Below are 22676 nucleotides of genomic sequence, written 5' to 3'. Positions count from 1 at the left end.
TTTGTAAATGGCAAAATAAACACAAAATCTGCAAACTGAAGCTGGCCTGTGGGATTGCCACATTTGTGATTTTACTCACTCCCTCATCCCTTCTATCAAATTGGCCACTAATTCCTAGAGATTCTACCTGGGAAGCACTGTCGCATCTGCTCTTATTTTCTCATCTCCATTTGCTTCTCCTTCAGTTTCTGCCTTCAGTGTGGATCAGCTGCAGCCCACCTCCATATTGTTATCAGATGAGTCTTTCTAATATGGAATCTGATCTCCTCACTCAATGCTTAAGACCTCTCATGGTTCCCATAGCTCTCTGGACAACGTTCAGACTTCTTAGTTCAGTGCAAAGGCCTTCCAAGATGCAGCCTGTTCCTTTACCTTTACTTTTCAGCCTTTCTCTGTAAGCCTCTCCCAGGACCTGTGTTATACTCATACTTAACAGTGTAGACTTTACACATTTTTTTATAAGGCTGTTGTATTATGGACTTGTAAGTGTTCTCTACATATTCTAGACACAAGTCCCTTACCAGATATATGATTTGCAAATATTTTCCTGAATAGATGTTTCTTCATTTGCTTCCTGATTTTGAACCATTTCTAGAGATTTTAATTTTTTTTAATGTTTATTTATTTTTGAGACAGAGACAGAGAGAGACAGAGTATGAGTGGGGGAGGGGCAGAGAGAGAGGGAGACACAGAATCCAAAGCAGGCTCTGGGCTCTGAGCTGTCAGCACAGAGCCCGACACAGGGCTTGAACCCACAAGCAATGAGATCATGACCTGAGCCGAAGTCGGATGCTTAACTGACTGAGCAACTAGGATCCCCATTTCTACAGATTTTAAATGTTTATTTTACTTTTAAAAGAACTGTCATCATTTCTGGTTGTTTCTTCAAGGAGAGGGTCCACAGAGCTTCTCATGCCAACAGTGTGAGAGTGGATCTTCCCATAATGCTAATTTTAATTTCCATTTCCCCAGCAACTAATGATGTGGAACACTTTTCCAAAGGTTTACTCAGGGGTATGCTCTTTTTATGTTGTTGAGTTGTTTGATTTTTTTGTTATTGATTACTAGGAGTTCTTTAAGGAGTCTGGAAATGAGTACAATGTTGAATATATGTAATTACACTATTTTCTTCCAGTTCTGTGGTTTGCTTTTTTACTTTCTTAATAGTGACCTTTAATTGATAGAGGCTCTTAATTTAATCAATCACAAGTATAACTTTTTCTTTAATGGTTAGCACTTTTGTGTATCATATTTAAGAACCTTTATATGCCTAAAGATCATGAAAATATACTTCATATTTTCATCTAAAAGCTTTTTTTCCCATTTAATTCTGTGATATATCTTGAATTTTTCTTTAATATGGTGTATGGTAAGATTTTTTCTTCCCCCATATAGATCCAAATGAACAAGCACTATTCATTAAAAACACCATCTTTTTCTGACTGAATTATACTTTTGTTATGAATCCAGTGACAATTTATGTGTGGGTCTTTTTCCGTACTCTTCATTCTGTTCCATTTATCTATAATGTATCCTTGGGCTCAGGCCACACTGTTTTAGTTACTGTTGCTGTATGGTAAGCTTAAATTATCAATGATAATTTAAGTCTTACAGATTTGTTTAAGATTTCGTTGGCTATTCTTCTGCTTTTGTATTTCCATATAAATGTTTGTCAATTTACACACACGCACACACACACACACACACACACACACTTGTTGGGATTTTGATCGAGCTGAATTGACTTTATAGATCAATAAGGAGAATTTGACATTTAAATAATATTGAGTCTTCTGGTCCATGGACAAGGTATATCTCTCCTTTTACTTAGGTTTTCTTTAACCAGTTTCAGTAATTATAGTTTTCAGTGACTTGCACATCTTTTATTAGATTTATTTCTAGAGATTTGAGGTTTTTTTCATATTATTATAAATAGTGGTGTTTTTCAAATTTCATTTTTCAGTTGGTTTTGCTAGAATATAAAAATACAATTTAGTTTCAAGTATTGACCTCATAATCCAGCAACCATGCTCAATTTACATATTCATTCTAATTGTTTTCAGATTCTTTGGGATTTTCTATGTGTATGATTATTCTGGATTTCATTTCTGCCACTATCATAAATATCTTTCTTCTTCAATTACTTCTTCACAGTAGACCTCTACTTTTTTATGCTCAATTAAAATGCTGGTCATTTCCTTGTTGATATAAATTTCTTTTGATGATTAGAAAAGTAAACAAAAAAGATTCAACTGTGGGTCACAGAAGTAATTGGGCACTTTGTTGCCATATCTAATCTAATCCAGAATGTAACAATATTAGTGACAAAAGCAAAGAATGACTCAGACAAAAATTTGTTTATTTCAGCATGTATACATCAGAGCTCAAGATGTCTTTTTTCTGGATTGGGTTTCCTGATTTCTGTGTTATCTTTCCTAAAGTGTTTCCTGCAAGGTTTATTTTTAGCCACAGATTTATCTGCCAATTCTAAGAAAAATTTATATTTTCTTGCACCATTCCTCTCCTCTTCCTGCAGCGCAATACATATTAGCTACTTCCTCTACTATGTGTTAATATTAACACGAAGTTCAACTTTTCTAGTCCTTTCCACAGTGACGTAATCCATGATAGCCACTATAAGTCTTTCCTTATTAAAGCAAAAGGATTTGAATAACTCTAGTCCCTTTGTTTAATAATTACATTCTGAGATCTTGATAGCTTTGTTTGTAAACTATTCTGAATGTCAAGTTGGGAGGTAATATTTTGTAACATGTGTTATCAAGAAAATATTTTGTAACATGTGTTATCAAGAAAAATATTATTTTCACAGTAGACTTTGGCTTAGTTATGGTTTAAAAATTACTCTTGTGAAGAGCTGCAAAGCGTATATATAGATTCCTCTAGCTTAGTAATTCTAGGATTACACTGCCACTGAGCTAGGATTGACATCAAGGACCATCCTTGTTCTGTGCCTTGTGTAAAGTTAGTGTTTAGTAAATACTTTTTGATTGACTTGAAGAAAGATGCCATTCCAGAAGCAGTCAAGTGTTCTTCATAAATTCAAGGGGATCCTCTATTCTACTATGTGTTCAGAAGAACTTCTAAAGTCCCTGGATTTTTTCAATGCAAGAGAAGATGATGTGTTTCTGGTGTCCTACCCAAAATCAGGTAAAGTTTATTTTAATGTATTTTAAATGTATAAATACATTTTTAAATATGTGAAATGTAAGAAATAAGAAGAAATATAATAATATTTTTATAAAACATTTATTTTTCAGAATTGTTTCATAGGACATTTAAGTATCCTAAATGCTTACTTTATTTTATTTATTTATTTTATTAAATGTCTATTTGTTTATTTTTGAGGAGAGAGAGAAAGAAAGAGAGAGAGAACAAGCAGGGGAGGGGTGGAAAGAGAGGGAGACACAGGATCTGAAGCAGGCTCCAGGCTCTGCACAGGGCTTGAACCCACAAACTGTAAGATCATGACCTGAGCTGAAGTCAGATGTTTAACCAACTGAGTCACCCAAGAGACCCTAAATGCTTATTTTAATGAAAAAGTTTGACATTAGAACATTGAGAACTGTGTTTTGAGAAAATTCATCTGGAGGAATTAGAGCTTTTACTATGATCTTGTTTCTATTTGATAAAGCGTACAGATATTGACATATATAATAAGCATAATATCTGTAACATTATAAAGTTCTCTTCATATTTATACCAGGCATGGCGACAAATAGTATTAGTTCAATTCATATTTAATCATTGATTTATAAATGAATAATTTTTTCTCCTGGGCTAATAAAAACAAATGTAAGTGTTTTTAGTGTTAAATTTTATGCCTTATTCTTCAAAGTTTATTTCCACATATTACACACATGAAAGAAAGGACCATTATGAATAATATCATCCTGGGAATAGTCAAAATTAATTAGATATTATTTTTAATGTTGAGAGGTGATCAGGATATATAATATCTAACTGCTAGCTGCGATTTCCAGACATGTGCAGAGGGGCATACACCTGCTGGGATGGGTCAGCAACTAAGAGCTTAAACCCTTTCCAATTATGTTTGCATTTAGTTCACGTACCTGACTCTGTCAGGCCCAAGAGGCCCTCACAGAGTTCACATAGGGCCAGATCTTCCAGGTGTGTTTTTTGAGAATAAACATAAATCACATACATAACTCTTTTATTGGAAAATACTGCTGCAAATGGAAATTAAATGATTGCCTCCAGAAAATCTCAGTATTCTATGTAGCAGGTCACTCTGTGAGTAAATATACCTTACCCTAAGTTGATATGTTAGTTCAGAAAGTAATTTATGAGACTTTTAAAGTTCTTTGAGCAAGTGGCTAGTTTATACTCTGTATAAACAACCATATATAAAGCTTCCACTGTACGTGTTGGTGCCTGTAAATGGGCATCATTCACCAGGTCCGGAGGTCTCTTCGGCAGCACAAAACTGTATTCTCTCTCCTTCGCCAGAATATATCAATACACTTTTTGAAAACGATAGAAATATCATTACTATATTAGTCATGTTTATATGAATATTATAAATATTTGACCTATTAACATTATAATCTAAAATAGTCTTTAATTTAAAACATATCGTGCAAATGAGAACCATGTTTAAGTTCTAAATATTTATTCAACTATAGATTAGTTAATGTCGTAACAAATTTGGAGCTGGAATTACAGTGGGATAAGTGGACACTGGCCTGATTTAAACTTCTTAGAAACATTGGTTTCAAATCAGCAAAGCATCCTCCCTACCAAACTTCTACTTCTGGGCTCCAGCTTACTGTTGTCCACAATGTTGGAGCACATCCATATTTGCTTCACATAAACACAAAGTGATATTCCTTCCAGACTTCATGGTAGCATAGGATTGTGTCTTTATGATATTTGAATATAGCATTTGCTCCTTGTTCAAATGCTTTGTCTACACCACTACTCTGTGTTTGCACACACAAAAAAATAAGATCCAGTGTCTATCTTCCAGGGGGGAGTGGGGAGATGGACATGGATATAAGCAATGACATTTCTACTCTGTTAAGTGCTACTTTGGAGGGACAGAGAGAGTAAACAATTGTGCCAGGAGAGCAGGGACTCAGAAGACAGTATATAAAACAGCAAGATGCATGAGCTTGCAGGACCAGTAGGAACTGTATATGGAAAGACCTGTGTATTTGCAAATTGGAGAAGGCACTAGAGGTAGGGTAGCATGGAAGAGTATTTCAAGCTGAGGAAATGGCTTATGCAGTTTTAAGGTGTCTTCATGCTCTTTAAAGTGTGATTCTTCCTGAAAAGTGAATTATCGTCTCAAGCGTTCAAACAGGTTTCAGTGAGTGTCAAACAATAATAACTATTTATAGGAAAATTAATGCACTCATAGCTCTTATAAAATCATGCGAATTTTCTATATTTATTTCATCAAGAGTATCACTTAATTTAAAAATGCATTTTGTTTTATTTTTGTGTGAAGGTACTCACTGGGTTGCAGAGGTCATTGAGAACATTCCCAATGTTAGCATGAGTCTAACATCTCCTATTGAGTTGGGAGACATTTCTAAATTTGAAGAGCTAAACATGTATCGTAAGAGAAGAGTTATTCCAACACATTTGAGCTACAACATGCTACCTATGAATATCAAACAAAAACAATGCAAGGTAAGATCAGTGGGTAAGGGCAAAGGCTTGAGAGTACCATAGAATTGGGCTTGGCTTCTCGATCTGTCACTTTCATCCCTAATGGGAAGTGAAAGTCTCTGCACCTGGTTTCCCAAGATGATTACCTGTCCTCTGTTGCCACCTCCCTAGCCTTGAGAGCTTAGGGTTGATGCTGACTTTCCGTGCTCCCGCAGGGTCTGTCAGATAGTCAATTCTTCTTGCCATGTTTCTCTACTCTCAATCTTACTTAGACTCCTATGTTTTGTTCCTTATCTTTGTCTCCCCCCTTTTTTTGTTTCCAATCTCTCTTACATGAAATTTATGCTTTTAGTTCATATCATGATATTAATTAATATTTAATTTTTTTCAGAGAACTATTCTACCTTCCCTTCATATCTTTTAGCCACCCCCTAATATTTCTTAGAATATTGTGTATTTATTGAGTATAACTGACATATAACATTGTATTAGTTTCAGATGTACCACTTAATGACCTGATATTACTACATATTGTGAAATCATTGCCACAATAATTCTACTTAACATGTGTCATTACACATAATTACAGAATACATTCTTTTTTAAAAATATTTTTTAATGTTTAATTATTTTTGAGAGAGAGACAGAGCATGAGTGGGGGAGGGAAAGAGAGAGAGGGAGACACAGAATCCAAAGCAGGCTCCAGGCTCTGAGCTGTCAGCAAAGAACCTGACACGGGGCTCCAACCCTGGAACCAAGAGATCATGACCTGAGCTGAAGTCAGATACTTAACTGACTGAGCCACCCAAGTGACCCCAGAATACATTATTTTAAAATATGTATTATGTATTAATAGCTTGCATTGCCTTTCCCAATGATAATACTGACAGGTAACTTTGGGTATTCTCCAAAGACCCTAAAATACTCTTCTCTCTACCAAAACAAACAAATAAAAAATTCCAACCGGATGGCTAAGGCTTAAGATTCTGCCACTTTATCTCTTTTTGTTAAGGCAGTGAATGGATTTTTAAACTGCTTTCAGAGCCTTGGGTTTCTGTGAATCTGCTCAGGATGCAGAGAGCAATTAAAGAAAGCCTGAAGTGTTGAGTTACTCCTCAATTATCTCTTGAGATGAAGAGAGGATAATGGGGGCAAAGGGGAGGTAAAGGTGGCTTTTCATCTCTGTGCACGGTGGCCTTTGCACATCTCTCATGTCAAGAGGAGCAGGTGTTCTTCATGTGGATCTTACACGACACCTGGACTATGAACACATTACAGAAAGAAAGATAGCTACATAACAATACCTGGACTATGGACACAGTACAGAAAGATAGCTACATTCAGCATAACTCAGTAAACACTTCATAACCTACATAAAATGTGTACACCTGATTATGAATTTAAGAGCAAGTGGGACATCTGATACTCATGACCATGATCGAAGATAGTCCTATTATAGCCAGTGTCTCGCACTGGTTTCCTGAGGTTTTTCAGAAGCTCTTACTACACTCTGTATGTCCTTATTATATCTTTCATAACACTGCATTCCTTCACCTCACTGCAAGTTTTGAGAAAGCTGGTAGTATTTCTGTCTTACTAGTCATATTTCTCAGACCTTGAACTTTCCACTCCGCCTGGTCTACTGGAGGTAACAAACAAATATTTATTAAATTGAATTAGATTGCAGTTGCAGCATTTCTGTCAATTAGGAGGGTAGCTCAGATTCCTTACTCTGTGGGGGATTAAATTGTAGAAATATGCAATTCCAAAACATCATTCTTCTTATAAATAAGAATAGACAATTTATAAGAAATCTTAGTGTACTTAAGTCGTGTTACAAAATTACTAAAAATTTTTTCTGTTAGAAGTTTTTTATATTAAAAAAGTAATCTTGTCCTACAAATTAACAGAGGGTTTCTCATGTCCATTGCTAAAAAGATAAGGCCACATGTAGCACATAAATTGGGAAAGTGTGGTCGGTGGCTGGCAGCACCAATGTCATCTGGGAGCTTGTTAGAAATGCAGAATACCGGGTCTCATCCTGAATCCTCTGAATCAGAATCTGCTTTTTCGCAAGATTCCCAGATGATTCGTACACACATTAAGTTAGAAACACTGGCCTGAATCTATGCTTAATAATCTGAGTAAACTAGCAAAAAATTGTGGTTTGTACAGGTAGATTTGGTTGCTTTCATTTAGAAAATGCTTTGTTTTGGGGCTATTCCATCTAAAAATAAACTAATTTGTTTTAACAGATTATCTACATTGTCAGGAATCCAAAGGATACAGCCGTTTCTTTATTCCACTACTACAGAGATAATCCCAATCTCCCTGGCATTGAAACCTGGGCTGGATTTCTAGAGCTTTTCCTAAGAGGAGATGGTAAATATAACAATGATTTCTATTCATAATATACAGTTCCACTCAACACAAAAGCATTTTCCAAAAGTTTAAATGGACCCTAATGGCCTGCTTTCAGAAATACACTTGAATAGATAATTCTTTTGCTTCTAAGCCATTCTTTCTCACTTTGCTTCCTCAGTCTTTGTTATCACCCACGAGTGGTACGTATTTGCAATTACTTATTGAGCTGGTTGAAATGTTTTAAAAACAGATTAATTCTGATCAAGTATCACTCTTTTTGCATATACCGTCAGTCTTGTCAGTGAAATAATTATGCATTAATTGGAGTTTAGCAAGATACAGCTGAAGCTTAGACATGCAGTCTGAAACATGCCTTATGTATACCCACATGGAAAATAAGACAACACAAACAGGGGCACCAGGGTGGCTTGGGGCCTCTGACTCTTGATTTTGGCTCAGGTCATGATCTCAGGGTCGCGGGAATGAGCCCTGCATCGAGCCCCATGTCAGGCTCCATGCTGAATGTAGAGCCTACTTAAGATTCTCTCTCAGTCTCCCTGTGCCCTCTCCCCCTCTTGCGCTCTATCAAAAAAAAAAAAAAAAAAAAAAAAAAATCCAAAACAACAGAAACAACACGCAAAAAATCCTAAACTCCCCCTTCCCTGCAAAAGGGAAAAAACATTCCCCAAATAAAACAAATGAATTAGGCATCTTGATACTTGTCTTTATAAAGATGAACAGAAAGCAATTTCTCCTGAAAATACTACAATGATACGTCATTTGATTGAGCTGTGCAGTGCATGTCGGTTCTGCATGACCATGAATGACCTTTGAATTTATTCATTTTTCCCTGACTCATTGGTGTCTGGAGCACTTACACACACACACGCACACATGCACGCACACACATTAGTTTCTAAGCCTGACTTCCAAAACCTTTCATTAAACCAAAATAATATACCAAGACAGTGCAGAATGTAGAAGAGGCATGATTTAGAAAGGGTGTGTGCCCACAGGGTCTTATCTCTCTAGGGGGTTGGAGGTAAATCTTCTTAATTGTTAGTTTCACTATTTCACTTGCAAATTGTTAAGCATTTACTTGTTAATTTAAGAGAGGCCACAGAAAGTATAACCTTAATATGAGGACTTAGGGAACTCACTAGCAACAGAGTGTAACACTCCTTTTGCTGTATTCTCTATGGAAGAATATGCTATGCTCACAATATTTCAGCTCCTCTTTTGCAAACATTTAGTAGAATCATAAAGTTTTGGGAATGACAGGTCTATTAAAGGTCATTTGATTGAAACACCCACCTGATGTTTGAATCACCTTTGTAGTATCCCCAAGAATATTGCAGGCTAAACTTGAACTTCTTAACTTGGACAACGGGTTCACACCCCCAGCTCCTGCCCCCAAACAACACACTCCATCTCAATACTGTTAAAAATTTTTAAAAATCTTACGACGTGATCTAGACACTTAGCTAAGTGCAGTGCAACACGATTTCATATCATCCTCACAAGGACACAGGAGCTAGATGTGACCTTCATTTTACAGGTGAGGAAAGTACAGATGTTGGGAGGCCAGATAACTTGTCCAGATCCATATCTACTAAGGAGCAGAGCCCAGATTTAAATTCAGGTGTCAGCTCCAAAATCTTTGCTCTTAGCGCTGTGGCATAACTCATCAAGCAAGAAAACTGTTGTCCTCATCATTAATTCTTCTTCCACATGATAGCCTTTTAAATATTTGAAGATAGTTAGCATGCCTCACTCTGCCTCAATTCCATTTTTGGAATAAGCAGAGTTTAAATACATAAATTATTTTTTTTTTAAAAAAACAGATCTTGAGTCTGCTTTTTCTCAAGAAAAGAAAAGCCACGTTTGTCTCCAGTTATTATGAACTGGGGCTCACTACGTCTCTCACTGCTGCATGAGCTCTAATATGGCCACATCTCTATTGTTTTGCAGCACCTAGAAGACAAAAAGCATCCTCTGGGTATGGCCTCACTAGGGCAGGGAAAAGCAGGCCTATTAGTGCTCCTGTTGTAGAGATTATTTTTCTGTGAGTGTAGCCACAAAGAGGGCAACCTCATCCATATGCAGGGAAGCAAACTAGCTGTCATAGGGCATCTACCTTTGCTACAACATTATCCAGAGTCATAGCTGAGTACACTGGGAAGGGCAGTGCAGATGGAAAAAAGGTTCCAGATGATTCTTTTATGCCTTATTAGGTATGTTAATAGATTTTTAAGATTTTTAATTGCAAAGGGATCTGCCATGTAAGTATTATACAATCGGATAATCTAGCCTGGGCAAATCCTGTTGACACTTGGGGATAGTCACTGAATCACTAAAGCTTTTATTTATTTACTTGGGTGGGAAGAGTAGCCTCACTTTTTACTATTTATAAGATAAGGTTGTCTGTTTTTCTGTTAAATATATGTGACTGTATTTCAGGGATTTTCTTCAGGGACTTTAAAAAAATGTTTATTTGTTTATTTAAAGAGAGAGAGAGAGAACAAACAGGGAGGGACAGAGAGAGAGAGGGAGAGAAAGAATCCCAAGCAGGCTCTGCATTGTCAGTGCAGATCCAGACATGGGGCTTGATCTTACAAACCATGAGATCATAAACTGAACCAAAATTAAGAGACTGGATGCTGAATGCCTAAGGACAGGAGGTGGTATAATTCTGTAATTAAGTGGAGGATGTGGAGAAAAGCATTTCCCATAAAAGAAATACTTTACATCTCTGTTTCAGAAGTTATTTTTTCTTTAGGGCCATAGGTCTGGATAATAAGGATTCTGATTAAAGAATTAATGAAAAGTGTAATTCTCTATATTAGTAAGGAAGGCATGACAGCTTACTTCTTTAAGACAATTTTGGCTGGCTTAAGTCTTTCTGGAACAAGATGGAGTATAAATTAATTAGTTAATAATAGCATAGCTGCTCTCAAACAATGATCAGGCTATGATCCAACAGATTATTCTTCAATCTATTTGGGGTATGTTGGAATGCATTTCCTGCTGAAAAGCCATAATGGGCCAAGTCAATTACACATAACCACCAGATGTGACACCAGGCCTCTTTTCCTGTCCAGCTGCAAGTCACAGAAGCCTAGGTTCCCCCTGACAGTATTGAGGGCTTCCATAGCATCAGCAACTCTAGGTGGTGATGTCATCCACCAGGGCTGGGATGGGCTGCAGCTGCTGAGAGGAGGCGGTGACGCAGGTTGAGTCTGTGAGTGTAGTCTGGGGTACTAGAAACTAGTTAACTTCTTAAATTTGAATAAGAGAAGAATCAATCTTATCCCACCATGTGTTTCTTCCTGGGTAAATGTTGGCCATCCTTAGAAGATAAACTCCTTGGGGCACCTGGGGGTCTCAGTAGGTTGAGCATCTGACTCTTGATCTCACCTCAGGGTCTTGACCTCAGGTCGTGAGTTCAAGCCCCACCTTGGGCCTTGGACTCTGCACTGGGTATAAAGCCTACTTTATAAAAAAAAGAAAAAGAAGAAGAAGAAGGGAAAGGGGAAGGGGAAGGGGAAAGGAAGGGAGGGGGGGAGGGGGAGGAGGAGGAGGAGAAGAAAAGAAAAACTCCTTAAAACTGATATGGTAATTTGAGTAATTCTAAGATCAAGTATTGCGCAAGTCCCTGAAATAGCAGTGAGAATGCTGATAACTGGTGTATCAGGACAGTTCTTCTAGACACCCATTCTTATTGTACAGCCTTTTGGGCCAATGGGGTAGGAAACTGGGCTGACACTGTAATGACACCATTGCAGTCCCAGAAGGTCTTGTTTTAAGAATGCCTTATGGTTATTTTCTTGCCCTTAACTTCCTTGGGAACTGAGGCCATGAAAAATTACAGTTAGTTTGGAGTTAAGTAGACTTCAATTTATGCAAAACTTTAATGTTCAAAATGTATATACTGCAATGTCTGGCAGACACTAATGGCTTAATAAATCCTTATTAAATGAATCAATAGTCATCAGATCTTCAGAAAATTGCTAGTAGAGTAGCTCTTTTATAATTTGGGCATTAGCTAGTATTAAATCTTTGGATAATAAGCATGCATGGAAAGATGTATATGTAGTATTTTAGGTTACTATGTTTCACACTTTAGATTGTCAAGCTAGTCAACTTTCTGTGGTGACAACAAGGTGCTCACGTTTTGTTTTTTATCATCACTGCTTCCGATCATTTATTTTGCATGGTAATATTTTAGTCTCAAGCCCTGGAGATATTTTTAGGACTGTAAAATTAGCAAAGCAGTAAAGAGATAGTATCAACTACTGATAAATCCCTAACACTGTATTTTTCAGCCTTAAACTAAGATGAGTGAATAGAACTCTTTTCTCCCTCCTCCTTTTTTTTGAGGAAGTTTATAAATGTTTTATGCTAAGAACTTATAAAAAGCCTGTGACATTACAGGAATAAAATAATAAATTCTCAATGTTTCTTTATTTTTCCCAAGATCCAAAGTAGTTATCAGAACACATTTATTGGGAAAATGTGTATTTCTGCATTTCTGCTGTCATTTTTTCTGATTATAAAAAGATGTTTACCAAAAATAAGAAAAAACACCACAACCGTATTAAAAGGTATAGCAACCCAGCTTCATTTCACAATATTGTATTTAGTTGAAATAGTATTTTTTTTTAATTTGAGCTCTTCTAAGGAAAACTTTTTAAAAAATATTTAAGATCTTATTTAATTTTTAATTATTGAGTTAATGTTATTAAACCTAATTGTAAGTTTCTTCATAGATAATGAATGACACGTTGTTACTGAAGAAGACATGGTATTAACATATATAACTAGCTTTTTTTTTCATTTTAAATCCAGTGTAGTTAACATACAACATTATATTAGATTCAGATGTACAATAGAGTGATTCAACAATTTTTTTAACATGTATTTATTTTGAGAGAGAGAGAGAGTATGTGTGTGCACAAGGTAGGGAGGGGCAAAGAGAGAAAGAGAGAGAGAACCCCAAGGAGGCTCCACGCTGTCAGTACAGAGCCCAACGTGGGGCTCTATCCCACAAATCAAATTGTTAGATCATGACCTTAACCGAAATCAAGAGCTGGTCGCTTAACAAACTGAGCCACCCAGGTGCCCCCATTCAACAATTCTTCTTTAAGTTTTTTTTTTTTTTTTTTAATGTTTATTTGTGTGTGTGAGAGAGACACAGAGAGACAGAGGGAGACAGAGTGCAAGCAGAGGAGGGGCAGAGAGAGAGGGAGACACAGAATCAGAAGCAGGCTCCAGGCTCTGAGCTGTCAGCACAAAGCCCGAGGTGGGGCTTGAACTCATGAACTGTGAGGTCATGACCTGAGCCAAAGTCAAATGCTTAACCAACTGAGCCACCCAGGCGACCACCATTCAAAAATTCTTAAGTAAAATTCTTTCACCTGAAAGTTTGATACCTGTGTGCCTTACTTTGCATACTTTGCTGAAATGGGAAGACCCTGGGACACCAAGTCATGATGCTTAATATTAACACAATTCACTTTTTTTTTCTAGTTGTATATGGTTCCTGGTTTGATCATGTTTTAAGCTGGGAAGAACACAAAAATGACAAAAACATTCTAATTATATTCTACGAAGAAATGAAGAAAGTAAGTCCTTTCTAATATTTGGACAATCAAAATTTAAGTCAAGTAAAGTTAAAACAGGACATCAGTAAATTCTGTTTTCATGTTACAGGGAATTAATTTGGTGTTTTGATGAGTTACACTTTCTAAAAAACTTTTTTTTTCTTATTGCTCAGGATCTTTCTAAAAGCATAAAGAAAATAATTAATTTCCTTGGTATAAATGTGAGTGACAGTGAAATTAATAAGATTACTCGGAAAACATCATTCAGTGAAATGAAAAATAATGCAGCCAAAGAAAACTGTGATCCAAATCATACCATCTGTGCCCTCACAACTAATAGGAACCTGGTATTTAGGAAAGGTAAGTCATAACGGGATGTGGTGCTTTGCCTGGGCTTATATTTGAAAGTAGTTCCATTTTACCATTTTTAAAAAATCTCTCATTTCACCATCGTGCACCCTATCTCTTGCACAATGGATTTGTGCATCGTTATCCCTCAGTGAACACTTATTAAATGAAGTTCTCAAATTGCATTATTTCTAGACATTGAGATTTCCATGCCCAGTTAGGAACCAGTTGAGAGAGACACAGGTGTCAAACAGATGGAAATAATAAAGTTGCTTGAAGAATGTTCCTCAGGTCTGCAGCCTAGTGCATTTGTTAACAACTTATCCTAAGTTTTGCAAACATGCTTGCTTAGTCACAATCAAATGCAGTTCTGTCCTTGCACTGAAGCAGCCCATTTAGTGCATGGTAGAGAGCAGTATGTGACACATGTTTTCTTCAGAAGAGAAAAAGGAGCTGATGAGTTTTGACAGTGCATTTTTCCAAACTCACCAAATAACTCACCCTGCACCAGTCAGGGGTGTACAGAGAAGCTGGAAGTGTTATCTAAGGACATTCCCCTGCATGAAAACCCAAAGAGAAGGAAATGAATCTTCTCCACTAATTCCTAACATTTAACTTGAAAGTAGTTTGGGTACATCTGGATATAGAATTGTTTTGAAATCCATGTGAGTTTTTAAAAAATATTTTTTAATGTTTACTTATTTTTTTGAGAGAGAGAGAGCAGGGGCAGGGGAGGGGTAGAGAGAGAGAGAGAGGGAGAACTCACAGTGGGCTCCAGGCTCCACGCTGTTAGCACAGAGCCTGGTGCAGGGCTTGAACTCATGGAACTGTGAGATCATGACCTGAGCCAAAGTCAGACACTTACCCAACTGAGCCACCCAGGTGGACATGAAATCCATGTGAGTTTTAATCCAGATATGGGAGAAAAATGTTTTAACATTTTTCAAAATTTTCATAACTTATAATGGCAAAATTTTCTGTGTTTAGGTACTCAGATTTCCTACTAGAAAACACAAAGGTGTGTTTTCCATTTTCTGGTTCATCTGAATTTAATTCATTCTAAAGCAATTTTTTGCTAACTCACATGGATCAGATATTGCCTTAAGTTTGCAAATTACTTTTGTCTTTTTTGGTGATTCATTTTTTATTTTCTTATAGTTACAAAAGCAGGGCTGAGAGGGAGGAGAGAACTTAATTCAGCAAATATTTATTAATAAGTATTTTCTAAGTGCTAAGATTCAAAAATTGAATAAAATACAGTCTTGTCCTTCAGAAAATCATAATCTAGACAGTAATACAAGGTGATAACAGCTATACCAGTAGTATAAACAAATATGAATAGCAACATGAGTAAGGGAGAGAGAATTTTTTCCTAGCAGAGTAGGTGAGGAGATGACATTGGATTGGGGACTGGAATCATGAGCAAAACTTTGCCAGGAAAATAACAGAGAAGAAATACATTCCAGCAAGAGCTAGCAGCAAGGATAGCTCAGAACCACTATGGAATTGCATTGTATTTTCTAGAAAGAGCAGGTAGTCTTCTGTGCGAGAGTGGTATATGATGTGTGGAGCAGAATGAGGGAGATAAAGATTGGGGCCAGAGAACAAAAGCTCTGATGGACATTATGAGGGGGTCCTTTACCCCCACCCCATCCCTGTCTATTTGCTCTTTTAAGAAGGGACGTGAAAATAATAATCAGGTGGAAAGTTGATTAGAAGAGGGTGAAACCAGAGGCATAAAGTCCAGTAAGAGGTTATTGTAATAATCCAGGTACAAAACACTGAGGGGCATAATTTGGCTAGTGGCAATGAGCCACGGTCAGGTGGATCTTAACTCAGAAGTCAGTTTAGGAGCCATCAGCAGTTTGTGGAATTAGGTAAAATTATTCAGGGTGATTGGAAAGGATTGTGGAGAAAGGATTAGAAGGGGGAGCCCTAGGGACGCTAACATAAATAGGAATGAAACAACCCAAGACAAGCCAAGAAAGGAAATCAGCCAGAATTCCAAAGAGGGCCAGGATAAAACATGGCTGTTTGTTTATCATTCATGAATTCTGAGAGTGTCTTCCATAGTGGTGTCAGTGGAAGCCAGATTAAGGGAATTGAAGAGATGAGAAAGAAAGGAAGCAGCAAATAAGGACCACTCTTCCAAGAAGTTTGAAAATGGAGGACAAGAGCAAGATGATATGGGAGGGTCAAGAAAAAGATTAGGAGGATTGGGAGAGAGAAGATAAAGGGAAGACAGAAAGAATTTAGAAAAGGATGTGCGAAGGAAGGTGAAACAAGCAAAGATGAGAGAAACAGAGAGATTGGGAGGGATTATAATACAGAGAATGAGAAATGAGGAAGTTTTGATGCTCAGTGGAACCCAGTGGAGACCAATTAAGATGAAATAGGTGAAGGCAATTAAGAGTACACTTAATCGTCATGAATACTGAATAATGTATAGAGTTGTTGACTCAATATACTCTACACCAGAAGTCACTATCACATTGTATGTTAAGTGTACTTGAATTTAAAAGAGAGAGAGAGCAGTTACGCGGACCTGTGGTATGTTAGCACAGTTACCGCTTCAGAGGTGCACAGGACAGGGAAAGAAGTGACATCATGTCCACTTTGTCGCTTTTATGTTTCAACTAAGTTTAGGCGAGACATTTCTTGGCTTGCTGTCATAAAACCTAGGTTATTTATATATTTTAATCTTCTTTTCTTTTTAAGAAATAACTTTTTAAACTGTAAATATTAACATACAACCATTACTGTGGAAATTAAAAGCAACACATAACAAATGAAGAAAAGAATAACCCCCATCTTCTTATCACCAAGAAATGAAATCATTCGTATTTTATTATAAATCTGGCAGATTGCTTTTGTGAATGCTGTACATTTACATTGGTTCTTCTCTGATACATTTCCAATTTTTTCCAGGAGCGGTGGGTGATTGGATAAACTACTTTACTTCAAAGCAGAAGAGAGTATTTGATGAACTATTCACAGAGAAAATGAAACACAGTGAACTAGCAAGACATTTTGAAGATTCCTCTTAATATAAATGGAAAATGAAGCCACTTTCCGTTTTATGTGATGCAGTACTCGGGGAATACATAAATATATTTTACCAATGTGAAAAGCAGATATTTCTTTCAGTGAGAAACGGACACTTCATGAATGTGTCAAAGGTTTCATGTATGAGAGACTGTTATTAACATATTTGGTGATAGCAGAGAATTATTAACAAGAGGAAGTTTACAATCTTGGAATGGCTGAATTATATATCTGCTTTCAGGATATTCATAAGGAAAGGAGATTATTTCTATTCAGGGAGAACATATTACTGTGGGTGTTCTATAAACTGCATTAATGTACAACAAAAGTGGAGAAGGATTGTGTAAAATAACAAATGTCTGAGAAGTATTTATTTTTTGCCTATTTGGACATTATGACTTCTAAATAAACATTTTCATTTCAACATTACCTGGTGTCTGTGTAGAAATATTCTCCAGTGTCATAACAATGACAAACATAATCTTACTAAGATGGAATACCTACTAGGTAGATTATATCAAATGATCCCAATCTGGTACATGGTGGAAATGAAGAATGAAAAGATACTCTTTCACATTAAAGTAACACTGGCATGGAATTCCAGTATTTTCTTTATCTTTTATAAAGCCATTTAATTACATAATTTCTTGGGGTGCTGGGTGGCTCAGTCAGCTACACATCTGACTCAATTTCAGCTCGGGTCACGATCTCACAGTTTGTGAGATCAAGCCTTGCGCAATGGACTCTGTGCTGACAGTGAGGAGGCTGCTTGGGATTCTCGCTCTCCCTTTATCTCTGCCCCTCCCCATTTGTGCACACACTCTCTCAAAAACAGATAAATAAACTTTAAAAAAGTTTTAAATTACAAATGTCTTATTTTGTGGTTTTGAAAAATATGAAGTGTTTATGATTTTTTCCAGGATTTTGAATATGTATTATTTCTCCCAGTAGCATTTTTTAAAATGTACTTTTAGGGGCGCCTGGGTGGCTCAGTCGGTTAAGCGTCCGACTTCAGCTCAGGTCACGATCTCACGGTCCGTGGTTTCGAGCCCCGCGTCGGGCTCTGGGCTGATGGCTCAGAGCCTGGAGACTGCTTCCGATTCTGTGTCTCTCTCTCTCTCTGACCCTCCCCCGTTCATGCTCTGTCTCTCTCTGTCTCAAAAACAAATAAACGTTAAAAAAAAAATCTTAAAAAAAATAAATAAAATGTACTTTTATTTTTTGAGACAGAGAGAGAAAGAGTGCAAATGGAGGAGGAGTAGAGAGAGTGGGACAGAGAAGTTCAAGCAGGCTCCACACTCAGTGCGGAGCCCAGCTTGGGCTTGATCCCATGACCCTGAGATCATGACCTGAGCCAAAATCAAGAGTCAGTTGCTTAGCAGACTGAGCCACCCAGGCATCCTGCTCTCCCAGTAGCATTTTAGGATTAATTCAATCTCTATTTTTGTCTCTCTCCTATGATAGTATTGTTCTGTAGCTTTAGCTTAGACTAAGACACTGTAATGAAATTTCAGTGAATTTAGTTCATAATTCTTACCTAAATGACAATACATCATTTATGAACATCTACATCATACTGTTTGTATACGTGCCATAATATCTAACTCGAGGCTTGGTGAGAAATCAAAACTGCATATTGTATATGACTCTGAGCTATGAACCCAAAGCGATGGATTGAGTGAGGTAACTCAGACAAACACATTGCTTTTGTACCTCGGTGTATTGTGAATCTTATATTTTAGTAACAAATCTATTGAAGTCTTTTGTATCAGGTTTATCACGATTCAGTAAGCATTCGATAATCATAAATCTCCTACATATACATATCTGTTACAAATAAAATGTATTCCACAGAGGCAATCAGGTGTGATCTTGGTCAAGGGTTCATCTTCATGCTGGAGTTCAAATCACACGTAACTTTCCCTGATGTTGATGTGCAGAGAATGACGAAATCATCAAAGCAAGACAAGAAGATCTGATGAGACAGCAAGGGCAGAAGACAATGACTGTGGTGGTAAATGCTCCAAATCCTATGAGGATATAACATCTTTGCACAAGATTGAAATGATCATTGAGATGGAAAGAACTGACCTAGGACTTCGTTTGATTGTAGTATTTTAGATCTGTAGGGTAACTTCGGGATCGTTGTAATCCAGTTTGGTAGAAAACTGCTTAAAGTCAATCATCTAAGGGAGTAAACAAGAGCCTTAATTCCTGGATTATTATTAATCAGTCAAAATTATTTTTTGAGCACCTTCTATGTTCCAGGCCTTAGACTGTAGGGACACACGATGAACTTGAAAGAGTCCCTTCTCTCAAGATGCTTACATTATATATATAATGTGTATATATATATATATATATATATATATATATACACACATATATAATGTATATATACATTATATATATACATTGTATATATAATATATATAATGTATATATACATTATATATGTATATATAATGTATTTATATATGATATATATTGCATATTATATATAATATATTATATATTTATATATAAATAATTTATATGTATATATTATATATAATATATATTATTTATATATAAATAGATATGTTTACATATATATGTGTGTGTGTGTGTGTGTATATATATATATATTTTTTTTTATTATTATTATTTTTTTTTAAGAAAGGAAACCTTTGAGATCTGTCAGGACAAATAGGTGCCATAAAGAAGATAACATAAGGCATGTAGGAGACAGTGACTGCAGAGCTTCCCTAGCCGGGGTGTTGGGCCAGGGATTCTGAGGTGGTGACATAGGGGTTTCAGCATGAATGAGGAGTGGGCTCCCTGGGCTTGGAGGCATGGCAAAGGGTTTAGATTTTGTGCTAGCTGGGGGATTTTCCACAGAGCTGAGACCTCCTTACAGACACTTTGACAAGATCATTCGGACCACTAGATAGGGGTGGACCCAGGGGTCAAAGAAGGAGGCAGGGAGAAATGGCTGTTACGGTGGCATAGGTGAGAGAAGAGGGGCATGCAGGCAGTGGCTGTAGAAGATGCAATGGAGAGATGGACAATTTCAGGATATAATATGAATATTGAGCCAGTTAACCTAATAATACAGGCATGCAAGACAGAAAAATAGAAGATGAAGCTTAGATTTTTGGCTACTCAACTGAATATCAAAGGGTAGCATTTATTCAGATGCAAGGCTTGACAGCAGAATGATTTTGTTGGGGGGATTGTTGGGGGACTACGGATCAAGACTTCTGCTAAGGCTATATGAAATGTCTATCAGACCCTAGGTAATTTGTTGGGGAGAAGAATCTCTGATGACCATTGTGCTGTTCCCTGGGACCCAGTGGGGGTGGGGAGGGTGGGGTGGGAAGTGGAGCCAGTTCAGGAGGGTTACAGAGCACTATGGAGAGGAGTATCTGCATAGTGATAGCAATAGCTGAGGATGTGCTGCGGACTAATTGCCCTGATACTCATGCCCCCAAGGTTTTCACTTTTTCTTTCTTCATTTTTATGTTAGTTAGCATAACCTGAGCTGAAATATGGAGTCGGATGCTTAACCAACAGAGCCACCCAGGCGCGCCCCATCCCTTTTTCAAAAGTAAATCCTGGATCTCTCCCCCTGAACTCTGACCTCCCCACTTTGTTTTTTCACTTCCTTGGAGCAGACAAAATAACTTATACACATTTCCTCATCCAAATGCCTCTCACTATCCTTCAGTTGATTCATCTGTCATTGATTTTTCATTCTTCTTCCTCCTCTTTTTCTCTGCCCCTCCTCTCTAGTCAGTAAGTAACTGCTAACTAAATCCAGTGATTCTTCTAAGATTTCACTAGATGGCATTTTCCTTCACTGGCCCTCCAGTGACCCTTCCCTTCCCATTCGTAATCATTGGAGCTTTGTCTTATGAGGTCAATGTCTGTCTCCTATTCCAGTTTGTAAGGTTCTTGCCAGTTAAAGCCCATGTTCTGTTCATTTTGGTTTCCTCCACTGCACCCAGCTTGGTACAGCACTCATAGTGGGTGCTTCACAAATGTTCACTGAGAATTGAGTTCACAGATCAGTTTAATTCTACACCTTCCAAAAACCTCAGTTCCGGTACGGCCACCCATTTTGATCTTATTTTTGTATTCCCCTATTAATTCATGTCTGCATTAGTCAGTTCTTTTTTTCAACCCGATCATACATTCTCTTCTATTATTACTTAACTATTCACAGTATGTGAGTCTTTCCCTTCCAATTTTATCATATCCTTCCAGAGAGGCCATAGGTAGCTTCTTTGGTGACTGATGCAGCGTATTGCCCTCAGAAATTGTTCAACAAAGATGTGCTGAATGGAATAATAAATGAATGAATGATTTATTTATTTAATATAATTTATTGTCAGATTGGTTTCCATACAACACCTAGTGCTCGTCCCAACAAGTGCCCTCCTCAATGCCTATCACCCACTTTCCCCTCTCCCCCACTCCACATCAACCCTCAGTTTGTTCTCAGTATCCAAGAGTCTCTTATAGTTTGCCTCCCTCCCTTTCTGTAACTTTTTCTTCCTTTCCTTCCACTCCCCCATGGTCTTCTGTTAAGTTTCTCAAGATCCACATATGAGTGAAAACATATTAGATCTGTCTTTCTCTGACTGACTTATTTCACTTAGCATAATACCCTCCAGTTCCATCCACGTTGCTGCAAATGGCCAGATTTCATTCTTTCTCAAATGAATGGACACTTTTCTGTCTCTCTACCTGCTCAGCTTCTTGGGCGTGAATGCTTACAGTCATATTTAATTCTTTGTTTTCCCTCCGTTTTCCAAATCAAACCAGTTATGAAATACTATTGATTCTTACTTTTTAATATCTCTTAATCCATTTGGTGTGTAATGAAAGACCTTATCCATCTTCCTTCAGAAGTAAAGGTAAGCAACGACGAATTATAAATGAAAAAGATAGCCTGTAGCTGTCACCCTTCTACAGGGTAAATAAATCTGGTGGAGACCTCTGTGTGTATTTGCATAATGTATGTGTGTTTTTAACCTTTTTAACAGTTGTTTCCTTATAATGTGTACAATTGTAAAATAGAGATACTTTCTTGTTTTCTAGCAGCTCATCCACACATTTATAAAATATTAATTATCAGTGTCAAAGAGGAATAATGTAGCATTTAAGTAACATTCATGTTAGTTTTATTTATTTTTAATTCAGTTTAATAAAATAATTATTGATCCTCTTTCTAAATATACAGACCTAGATGGAATTTTCTAAGAGGTTAGCAGGGGAAGATGTAGGAAATGGCCCTTATGGCTATTTTAGAGGTCATTTTTATGGTCTGAGATAACCAGATGACCCAAATGGGTAGCTTTCAGAATATGTCTCCATTAGTTATCTCTGGTTCTCTAATACAGCAATAATTCAACCCTTTCCATATCTTCATTAAGCCTTCCTGCCCCATTTCCCCATTTACTCAAGATACCCAGAACATTGTTAGAAGAACTTTATTTGTATATGATTTGCTGAGAAGAAAGACTAAAAAATACCGAAATTGTACTTTCATATTGTCTAGAAGGGTCTCAGCCTAACTTAATTTTTTTTCCCTTGGGATTATTATCCCTGCCCTACCTTCATATTATTTAAGACAGTTTCTCAAAGAGTATTCTACAGAATTTGCATGAGCATCAC

The 22676-nt window shown here is 37.0% G+C and overlaps 1 protein-coding gene across 1 annotated transcript; it reads left to right on the top strand.

Annotated features, from left to right (window-relative positions):
• Positions 1-2732: 2732 nt before the first annotated feature.
• On the top strand, positions 2733-17434 carry LOC132694610 (sulfotransferase 6B1-like). The gene is made up of 6 exons (XM_060658153.2): positions 2733-3168; positions 5492-5676; positions 7911-8037; positions 13549-13643; positions 13796-13982; positions 16899-17434. Exons 1-6 carry the CDS (start codon positions 3024-3026, stop codon positions 17015-17017), a joined length of 858 nt encoding a protein of 285 aa, XP_060514136.1. The 5' UTR covers positions 2733-3023; the 3' UTR covers positions 17018-17434.
• The last annotated feature ends 5242 nt before the right edge of the window (positions 17435-22676 follow it).

The sequence above is a fragment of the Panthera onca genome, chromosome B4 (assembly GCF_046562875.1).
Source record: "Panthera onca isolate mPanOnc1 chromosome B4, mPanOnc1 haplotype 2, whole genome shotgun sequence".
In the NCBI taxonomy this organism is placed as follows: domain Eukaryota; kingdom Metazoa; phylum Chordata; class Mammalia; order Carnivora; family Felidae; genus Panthera; species Panthera onca.
This window is presented reverse-complemented; position numbering and strand designations above follow the sequence as displayed.